General features: G+C 44.6%; 1 protein-coding gene across 1 annotated transcript; it reads right to left on the bottom strand.

Moving 5' to 3' along the window:
* Window positions 1-7,615: 7,615 nt before the first annotated feature.
* LOC145946716 (zinc transporter 7-like) lies at window positions 7,616-8,179 on the bottom strand. Its single transcript, XM_083056465.1, has one exon. It carries the CDS (start codon window positions 8,130-8,132, stop codon window positions 7,671-7,673), a length of 462 nt encoding a protein of 153 aa, XP_082912591.1. The 5' UTR covers window positions 8,133-8,179; the 3' UTR covers window positions 7,616-7,670.
* Window positions 8,180-11,750: the final 3,571 nt, after the last annotated feature.

Below are 11,750 nucleotides of genomic sequence, written 5' to 3' on the forward strand. Positions count from 1 at the left end.
GAGCATATTATTGGCGACGAACGCACATAAACGCAATTATGACACACAAGGCCAATTACGAAGCAACAGGGGATACAAGTACAAACATATAATCGCACCATTGATATCGATTGAAAAGAAAAAATCTGGAAAGGGAGTATTCATGCCTCACGCGATGGCACTAACCGACAATAAAATCGATTACATACACTGGGATGACCCCAACGAGCTAGTGGATCGGGTACGATTGCTGGACGCTTCGCGCCGAGCTGGGCACAACGCTCACGACAATGAGATCCTGTCGATCATCGAGGAACTTCGCGAAGCAGGCATTATTATAAAATGAATGGTGTCTCGACAAATCTAATCAGTCGATCAGCGTCACTCGTATCGGGAAAAAAAAAAAAAAAAAAAAAAAAAAAAAAAAAAATGCCTATCAACAAATTTGGATTATTCGAACCAAGAAATGATGCAACCGGCACAAGCGATCATTGGGATAGATTGATGAAAAGTTACGTGCGCGGAAACGCTCTGTGTCGTGTCGCTACAGACTATGATGCAAGATCGCGCAAGATTCGTCGTGTAGCGCAACCTGAAGCTGACACTGATGCCGTCAACAAACTGTATGTGGAATCCTGCGTTAAAAGATTGATGAATCAACAGAAAGAATCAGATGAGAAGCTGACTTCGTTCGAGAAGGCTGTGCGGGCAATACAGATTGTGATAAACGAACTTCAACGCGCGGCTAACGCTAACTCAGAAACGGCTATCAACTTGAATGAAAAGCAGTGAACGGGTTAGGAGCGGCTATCGAACGGTTATCGAACGACTACGAACAATTATCGAACGGCTACGAACAATTATCGAACGGCTACGAACAATTATCGAACGGCTACGAAGGATTATCGAACTGCTATCTAACTACAATGAGTGGTAGTGGTAGTGAACGGCCTAGCAACAGCTGCGAACGAGGCTACGAACAAGTCATTAAAGACTACATACAAGGCTACAAGCAACTCAAGCAGGGCTGCGAACGGGTCAGTAACGGCTGCGAACGGGTCAGGAGAGGCTACGAACGGGTTAGAAACGACTGTGAACAAGGCTGCGAACGAATCAAGAACAGTAGTAATACTATGCCGATTCTAACCCATGGGGCTCCGAGGGGGGTGCGGGGCGCGGGGGTTCTCCGTGGCGAGGGGTTTGACGTCACGCGGGGCGGGGGTATCTCGTAGGCGCGGGGGCTGACGTCACGCGGGTGGAGGGGGATGTTTCGACAAAGGAGGGGGAGTTTTCTGAGTGCAATATTTGTAGATGGTATCTTTACGACTTTTTTATGAGGGTTCTTAGACATTTTCCCCAAAAAGGTATAGAACAAGCGCCGATGATTGACAATTTTGTACCCTCGTTAATATAATTTTATTATGGAAGCGCCGATGTCCGGCTGCTCGAACTTGTCAACGGAGCGTTCTAGAGTTCATTAAAACTATGTTTTTCATTTTATGGACATTTTATCATTAGGAAAGGAATGAAGATTTTAGGGCCGACGCTGCGACGAATATGTCTAAACGTGATTTAATAGGCCTCTACCTATTTGCGTTGACGTTCGGCAGCTTGTACCCTCGCGGAAAATCACCCATAAAAACGAGAGCGAAACATTTTTTCTTAATATTTTTAAGGAATAATGCAACGTATCGGCGCCAACGTTCGGCTGCTTTGTACCCTAGCAGAAAATCGGTCGTAAACAGATAGCGAAACATTTTTCTTAATATTTTTTAAGGAAGAATGCAACGTATCGGCGCCAACGTTCGGCAGCTTGTGTCCTTACTCCTCTATCCATAAAACCGATATCTCGGGAAACTATCTTTTGAGATACGCCAAATGTTAGAAAAGGAGATAGAATTAGGTGAAATATATATAAGGAGGATGAGAGCGCATCAAACCATAGTACGATTTGAAAGCGCATAGATGCAGCGGTGAAAAAAGTTTAGTGGTTACTTTCTTGTATTAGAAGTGTTAGTGGTATAATAGTGAATAAAAGAAATAATGGAAAACATCGAGCAGAACGAACGCGACTTGTTGGAGCGGTCCCGCCAAGTCACCACCTTGGGCGAATATTTTGAATGGGCGCTGCGCTGCGAGGAATTTATCAATTTGCTCGAAGAAAACAGCCGTAACAAGCGTCCGCGACTCTCGATTGGAAATAGACAATCTTTGGTGGCTAGAATCGCGCGACTCGAGGGTGCAAAGACTCGATTGCAGAGACAGTTTATACCCAGTGGTGGTAATTACAGTGGCGATAATAACACGGGAAGACTCGTTTGGCGAGAGATCGATACCGCGTTCGAAAATCGGATACTGACAGGTGCGGTGATTAACGCAGACTATATCGAACCGCGACAATTTTTGGAAGACGCTAGTAGTGTAGTACTCGAGCAAGTGCAAGATGTTATAAAAATACACAACTGTGCAAAAGTAAATACTGTGTTCAACGGTGAGTTTGTGACAGGTGATAAGCGCGCCAACAAAAGCATTAACACGCGAAATTATGAACTCTTTCGCACGTCTGATTTACACGAGTGGTATGAGTGGCATGTCATCGAATCCACATTGGCGTCTCTCGAAGAGTTTCAGGAACGTGATAGCGGATGGGCATTGTCACGAATCCTCGATCTTACGGTCAACGTCAACAAGTATAATTCAATGCGCGCGGGGTGTTATCTAAACTTGTCGCGAGAAATTGTGACAAAGAGAGCGGTGGTGAACGTGCGATCAACGGACAATGCATGTTTCGCATGGTCAGTGGTGGCCGCTCTGCATCCAGTTGCAAAATATAGTGAGAGAACATCGTCATATCCGCACTATATGACAATGCTAAATTTACAAAACATTGAGTTTCCGATGACGTTAAACCAAATAAAAAAATTTGAACATATAAATAACATCTCAATCAACGTCTACGGCATCGAGAGGAAGAAGGAATTATCTATTCTTCCGATACAGCTCACTGATCGGAAGAGAGAAAAACATGTAAATATGCTGTATGTGGAGGAGGACGACAACGTTGGACATTTCGCGTATATAAAAAATCTATCCCGGCTTGTCAGCACGCAACTGAGCAAACATGACCACAAGAAATATATCTGCGATCGGTATGTATATTTATTGCAAATTATATAATAATTGTAAATAAAATTGTAATTTTTTTTTCTTTTACAGATGCTTGCACTTCTTTAATTTGAGCGAAAAATTGGAGGCTCACATTGCGGACTGTCGAGAAATGAACGACTGCGCTATCCGATTACCAAGCGATAAAGACAAGTGGCTCGACTTCGACAACTACAACAGAAAGGAGCGACTTCCCTTCGTGGTGTACGCCGACTTGGAGTGTGTGCTGAAGAAGACGCCGGAACATGCGTCATACTCCCAACATCACGAGGTATTTAGCGTTGGGTATTACGTGCAATGTTCGTACGACAACTCACTATCCGCGTATAATTCTCGCCGTAGTATCGATTGCGTTTCATGGTTCGCCGAAGAACTTAAAAATTTAGCGCATCGCGTAAAGGGTATTTTGTCTGATAATGTCCACATGACAAAATTAACGCAAGATGAATGGGAAAAATTTCATAGCGTCACGCAATGTCACATTTGCGAAAAACCGTTTGCGCCGGATGATACACGCGTACACGATCATTGTCATCTGACCGGGCGATACAGGGGTCCCGCGCACTCAAACTGTAATCTAAACTACAAAGACTCTTATGTCATTCCTATAGTTTTCCATAATCTATCCGGCTATGACGCACATTTTATCATAAAAGAAATAGCTACCGCGTATGAAGGACGCGTAGATGTGCTTCCAATAACAAAAGAAAAATACATTTCATTTACGAAGACTGTCAATAGTACCGACGACGATAAAGATCGGAAAGCTTGCATGAAATTACGATTCATCGATTCATACAAATTTCTCAATGCTAGTCTTGACAAATTGGCATCTTTTTTGAATAAGGATAAGTTAAAAATTTTGCGTTCCAATTTTTCCGCATTATCCGCTAACAATTTTGAATTATTAACGCGAAAAGGTGTCTTTCCGTACGAGTACATTGACTGCGTGGACAGGCTGCAGGACACGCGTTTACCACCACGCGAATCGTTTTACAGTTCTTTAACCAGTGACACTGTATCCGAGAGCGACTACGCACACGCCGTCAACGTGTGGCAGCAGTTCTCCATTCAAACCTTGGGTGAATACAGCGATCTGTACTTAAAAACTGATGTCTTGTTGTTGGCAGATATATTTGAAAACTTTCGCGACACTTGCATCGCGAGTTACGGACTCGACCCTACGTATTATTATACTCTTCCTGGGTATACATGGGACGCCATGTTAAAACATACACGCGTAAATTTCGAACTGCTTACCGATATCTATATGGTTATGTTTATTGAACGGGGTATACGCGGCGGTCTAAGTCAATGTTCAGGAAGATACGCGCATGCTAATAACAAGTACATGCAGTCGTATGATCCGTCGAAACCATCATCATATTTAATGTATTTAGATGTAAATAATTTGTATGGATGGGCAATGTGTCAACCACTGCCTTATGCCGATTTTCGATGGGTCGACGATGTATCTAACTTTGACATCTCGTCAATAGCGCTCGATTCACCTACAGGCTATATCCTCGAAGTAGATTTAGAGTATCCACAACATCTTCACGACACGCACACTGACCTACCGTTTTGCCCGACACGTGACAAACCGCCTGGCAAGCGGGAAGATAAGCTTCTCGCAACGCTATATGATAAGAAGCGTTACGTCATACACTACCGCAACCTGCAGCAGTGCACGCGTCACGGCCTTCGCGTTACAAAAATACATCGCGTATTACAATTCACTCAATCCGCATGGCTCCGCGATTACATTGAACTAAATACAAAATTTAGAACACAAACGAAAAATGATTTTGAGAAAAATTTGTACAAATTGATGAACAACGCGGTATTTGGCAAAACGATGGAAAATGTGCGTAATCATGTAGATGTAAAATTATTGACAAAGTGGGACGGACGATACGGAGCAGAGACGATGATAGCGAAACCAAATTTCCATAGCAGGAGCGTCTTTTCAGAAAATTTAATTGCCGTAGAATTACGTAAACTAGAAGTAAAATTTAACAAACCAATCTATGTTGGTATGTGTATACTCGACATATCGAAAGTGTGTCTGTACGAATTTCATCACGAGTACATGTCACCGCTCTATCGTGACAGATGTCGGGTAATGTACACCGATACAGATAGTTTAATATATCATATTAAATGCGAAGACGTGTATGAAAATATGAAACGCGATATCGCTAGATTCGATACGAGCGATTATCCAATTGACAACGCGTACAGTATACCGCTTGTGAATAAAAAGGTGCCAGGTCTAATGAAGGATGAAAATAATGGCGCGATAATGACTGAATTTGTAGGACTTAGAGCAAAAATGTACGCTTTGCGAGTAGATGGTAAGAAAGATACAAAAAAGGTTAAAGGTGTCAAAAGTAACGTTGTCGCGAGAACGATAACATTCGACGATTATACGCGGTGCCTGAATGACGAGATTGAAATGACACGTAGTCAGTCATGTATTAGGTCGAAATTGCATGAAGTATACACCATCTGCGAGACAAAAATTGCTCTAAGTCCGTACGACGATAAGCGGTATATCATACCTGATTCGACCGACACATTACCATGGGGACATTATCAGATACCCTTATAAAATATAATGTAATATAATGTATGTGCGATATGTTATGTAACATATGTGTATGTATTTCATATATTGGAACGGAAAGGATGTATTAATAAAGATTTTGTATTTCACATATTTCATGTATATTGTAATATTTCAAATACTTTTATTTGTTGTACACATTATATATTTTTTAATTTTTGAGTAATTAATAAATACAATTTGTATGAATTAAATTGCATTGTCCTTATGTATCCAAGAGTTGTGCGAATTGTCAAATCCCAGCCATTTTACGTAAACCTCGTCACCCCTCCTGCGCAGTACTTTCTCTACGAGATATACGTCCGGATAATTCGCGCTATGCAACTCGTGCTCGTAAAACGCTCCAGCGACAGATGTTTTGCGATAGTCCTCGAGTAGATAGGTTACGGGATTAGTATGCTGCATTTTAACAATTTTAAACACTTCGGTTGTCCAATTTGGTGTGTAACCCTTCTCAAAAAGTTTCTTGTACTTGCTAACGCGTACCGGGTCACCTACTCTGAACTTTGCCGGAGCGGCAATCTTTATGTTACTATATACCGTTTTTAAAAGTTTATCAGCGATCGCGGGGGTGACGTCGACGGGTCGCATGCCGATCGTTCGATGCTTGCGCGCGTTGTAATCCGATATGAATTCCGCCAACGCGTCGATCCACTTGTAAGTTCCGTTCAGCGTAAACATCTTCCACATGTCGTTCTTCAGCATGCGATTGAATCGCTCCACAACCGATGCCTTCAATACCGAATATGTAGAATAGTGATTGATGTTATGTTTCCGTATAAGCCGTTGCACGTCGGCGTTATAAAATTCTTTCCCCATATCGGTTTGCATGTTTCTCGGGCATCTCTTGCTATCTCGAATTATCTCGGCGATAGCGTCAGCCGTCTCGCTTTCACCTTTACTCTTGAGTGGTATGGCCCACGCGTACTTGCTCAACACATCGATGACGGTGAGTATGTAGTGGTAACCTCTGTTGAAACGAGAGTACGGACGCATCTCGACGATGTCAGCTTGCCACAGGTCATCGTATCCCCGCACTATGACGTGTCTTCGGGGAAAATTTTTCCTTGCCGGCGCGTGCAGTTCGTTCACCAACTGCCGTTTCTCCAAACTATGTTGTTTCATCGCTTCGTCGGTTTTTCTCGATCGCCGTTTGTCGCTCGTTTTATGATTCATTTTCGTTTGTCGTTCTTCAATAGCCGTTCGTAGCCGTTCCTGACCCGTTCTTGAGCCGTTCGTAGCCGTTCCTAACCCGTTCTTGAGCCGTTCCTGACCCGTTCGTAGCCGTTCCTGACCCGTTCGTAGCCGTTCCTGACCCGTTCGTAGCCGTTCTTGACCCGTTCGTAGCCGTTCCTGACCCGTTCTTGAGCCGTTCCTGACCCGTTCTTGAGCCGTTCTTGAGCCGTTCTTGTGTTGTTTACTTCCGTTCTTGACCCATTCGAAAATCGTTCTTGATTCGTTCGCTGCCTTGTTCACAGTCGTTTCTAACCCGTTCGTAGCCTTTCCTGACCCGTTCACAGCCGTTACTGACCCGTTCGCAGCCCTGCTTGAGTTGTTTGTAGCCTTGCATGTAGCCTTTAAAGACTTGTTCGTAGTCTCGTTCGCAGCCCTGCTTGAGTTGTTGGTAGCCTCGTTCGCTGTTGCTAGGCCGTTCATAGCCTCGTTCGCAGCTGTTGCTAGGCCGTTCACTACCACTCATTGTAGTTAGATAGTAGTTCGATAATCCTTCGTAGCTGTTCGATAATTGTTCGTAGCCGTTCGATAACCCTTCGTAGATGTTCGATAACCGCTCGATAGCCGCTCCTAACCCGTTCACTGCTGCTCATTCAGGTTAGATAAATACACTTCTGGTACATTTGTAAGAATATTCCACAACGCGGGTCGTACTTGTTGGAGATCACATGGGAGCGTAATCCAGCTGGACCGTGAGATGTCTCACGCCGCCCGCTTGGAAAATCTTTTGCGTCGTCATCACGACAGATTTGGGATCCACCTCTCTGGCTACCTCCAACTTCAGACATCCGACGTACACGTCCGAGCACAGTGTCCAGAAGTGCGGCTCCTGTACGCTATATACCCCAGGTATCTGCGTCACCTTGTTGTAACACTGCGGTAGAATGTGATCCAGAGCTACCGGCTGTCTCTGCATGAGTATCTCCCATGATTCCTTCATCAACGAGATTACACTTAACACTATCAATATTGCTATGAGCATGGAGCAAATCGGATCGGCGATCATCCAGCCGAACATTTGCATCAGCACAGCTGATATGATGACGCCCACGGAGCCGAGAGTATCCGCGAGTATGTGCAGAAATACGCCCTTCATGATTTGCGAGTTTGTCCCAGTGAAGGACATCTCGACCTCGACGTGATGGTCGTAATCGTGATTGAGGAGAGAATAGTGATTATTTAGATAGCCGTTTCTGAGTTAGCGTTAGCCGCGCGTTGAAGTTCGTTTATCACAATCTGTATTGCCCGCACATCCTTCTCGAACGAAGTCAGCTTCTCATCTGATTCTTTCTGTTGATTCATCAATCTTTTAACGCAGGATTCCACATACAGTTTGTTGACGGCATCGGTGTCAGCCTCAGGTTGCGCTACACGACGAATCTTCCTCGACCTTGCGTCATAGTCCGTAACGACGCGACACAGAGCGTTTTCGTGCACATAACTTTTCACCAATCTATCCCAAGAACCGCTTGTGCCGGTTGCATCATTTCTTGGTTCGAATAATCCAAATTTGTTGATAGGCATTTTTTTCCACCGATGAGTGACGCTGATCGACTGATTAGATTTGTCGAGATACCATTCAATTTATAATAATGCCTGCTTCGCGAAGTTCCTCGATGATCGACACGATCTCATTGTCGTGAGCGTTGTGGCCAGCTCGGCGCGAAGCGTCCAGCAATCGTACCCGATCCACTAGCTCGTTGGGGTCATCCCAGTGTATGTAATCGATCTTATTGTCGGTTAGCGCCATCGCGTGAGGCATGAATACTCCCTTTCCAGATTTTTTCTTTTCAATCGATATCAATGGTGCGATTATATGTTTGTACTTGTATCCCCTGTTGCTTCGTAATTGGCCTTGTGTGTCATAATTGCGTTTATGCGCGTTCGTCGCCAATAATATACTCTTGTATTTACGCATATCACCCTCCGTGTAAATGTCATCATCGGGAATTCTCTTGAAGATCAATTCGTATAATCCTGATGTACCAATGTACCTCACTTCATCTATAATTATAGAGTCATATTTGTCAATGTCGAATCGTTTGTTACCGAGACGCATTTCATCCTTGTCGAAATAGACACCGTACACGTGATCGATTTTCCTTTCTTTGTCGCCACCGAGGAGAGTGCTCATGTACTCTTGTCCCAGTGGTCCCAAGTGCTTTCGCAACATTTCTTGACCTTCCAGCGTTTGTAATGTGTTTCGAACAAACGATGTTTCGAGCGTGCTGCCCGAGGTTTCGAAAACATTTTCGTTTGCGAGTGTTTCGGGTATCATAGGTTGTATGATTCTCGTTGTCGCGAACGGTGTAGAGCTTATCATCGGTTCATCCAATAAAGCATTCGATGTACGCGGTGTCGATGAGCGATTCGGGTTTGACCGTTTCCTCTTTTTCGGTGTCGCATCATCCTTCTCCTCTTCCTCCTCTTCCTCCTCCTCCTCCTTGTACCGCTTGATGGGTAAGATTTTAATCTTTGCGGTACTTTCCGGCTCGTTTTTCACCGCGATCGAGTTGTCGACAATCTTTTGTAGCGGCTCAATAATAGGTCTAAAATGGGTCTTGACCGCGATATCGTCATCGATCTTACCGATCTTCAAAGCGCGATGTTTCTTGCGGATTGCTTCACTCGTTTTCGCAATCTCCTTCGCTATCTTTTCACGTTCGCGAATATTATCGTTCTCAGCCATGTCGGTAGAGTGTCGAACGCTCGTGTTTCACCTCTCTCGACAGAACATCGGCAACGACTAATTGTTTTGCGGTATCGCGAACACGTTAAATCCGTTTCTGTATCGGCCGTTCGTAAGCGAGCTATCCTTATCTATCACTAGAAATCCATACTTTTGCTGCCAACAAGTACGACATAATTCACTGAAATCCTCGTATGACATGTCAGTATTCACGTGATCATTGTACACATGTTTCAAGTTGGTACCGTCCTGTTTAAACAAGATTAGCAGGTTTGCGTTGTCGCGTATAAGATGTTTCGGTATTCTTGCGTATGTCTGACAGAGATAGAAGCAGTCGACGTTCGAGTGGCGTCCCATTGAAAAGTATTCTCTTATCGTATTTTGTTTGTCACACGCCACGTCATCGAAAACGAAAATCGAGTTTGGACATGCTTCGCTCGGTGGAATGACGTCACTGTTATTGGAGAATGTAAAATAGCCGATTTCATCGATCGACGTCAACAAATTCTCCAGATACCGATATTTTAGCTGTTGCAGCGACTTTGAGTACACGTACACGTTTTCAAAGCGGACGCCGTGCGGGCTTTCTATCAAACTAATCAACACGTTAGTTTTACCGCAATTCGAGGGGCCGCAAACGATCGCGCGTATAGTAGTCGGCAGTATCGTACCGTTTCTACGCATCTCCGCGTTGTCCCCCATCGATCGTAATCTGGCGTCGTAATTCGTCACGCGTATCGCGAAAGGTTGTCGCATGAATCTCATTTTCCCACTCCCCGATTGAATCGAACGCTTGCCTATTTATAGCTGCGCGGAACCACGAATCGCTCAGTAACGAAAAAATGTTTGTCTTGCTATCAAGTCCTTACGATATTTGTAATTTGAGCGCCGAACAGCTACAATTTGTGTCGAAAACAGTTTTATTGCGAATGTGTGGCAATTACGTCCACTGCGTGTGGGACAAGCTTCCGGAACATATAAAGGCGGATTTGGAGGTTCAAACTTATCGCCGCTGTTTCGAACATTACAATCGACCGTGGCAGCAGACGCACATCGACGGTCCAGCGCCGATGATAAAGGATTGCATCGAGTCAACGAAAATAGGTAGAGGCCTATTAAATCTCGCGATAAACGCACTTCCGATCGAATTCCATATCCCCGGCTATCAGTTTTGCGGTCCGGGCACGCGACTACAAAAGCGATTAGCCAGAGGCGATCGAGGTATCAACCCATTGGACGCAGCGTGCCGTGAACACGATATAGCGTACTCTCGAAGCAACGATCTCATCGAGAGACACGCGGCAGATAGGATACTCGCCAAGGAAGCGCAAACTCGCATCGTTGCGAGAGATTCGACTCTCGGTGAGAGAGCCGCCGCCACAGCTGTCTGGGCAGCGATGAAAGCCAAGACGAAGTTCGGTATGGGCCTGAAGACGACAAAGACGAAGACGAAGAAAAAGATGGCGAAGAAGCGAATACTTCCGGTAGCGAAACGTGGGGGTGTATTGCCGATTCTACCAATGTTGGGCGCGCTCGGATCTCTGGTCGGTGGAGCGGCTGGTGTAGCAAAGATGGTGAACGACGGAAAAGCCGCACAACGTCAGTTGCAAGAGATGCTACGTCACAATCGCGCCATGGAAGGTCACGGATTGTATCTCGCTCCATACAAACGCGGACGAGGAGTTTCAACGAGAAAAAAGGGGAAAAAAAAAACGTCAAAGAGACGCTAAAAATGCCACAGGGCGTAACTACCAACATACAATTGCTACAACTGGCAAAACGTATGCACATTCCGTATTTTAGAGGTGTTTTCATGCGTGATTCATTACCGATCGGTGGTATATATCGAAACGAGAGCGGCATCGTAAATTTGGATAACGCTAAAGGATCGGGTACTCATTGGGTAGCGTATGCAAAGAGGGGGAATCGCGCTATATATTTTGACAGTTTCGGCAATCTTCGACCGCCGAATGAATTGGTGCGATATTTAAATGTGACAAAGATACAATACAATTACGCACCTGTTCAAACTTACAATCAAAGCATCTGTGGACA

This window comes from Prenolepis imparis, unplaced genomic scaffold, assembly GCF_030444845.1.
Source record: "Prenolepis imparis isolate NDT839.2.m4 unplaced genomic scaffold, iyPreImpa1.0 SCAF_19, whole genome shotgun sequence".
Taxonomy (NCBI): domain Eukaryota; kingdom Metazoa; phylum Arthropoda; class Insecta; order Hymenoptera; family Formicidae; genus Prenolepis; species Prenolepis imparis.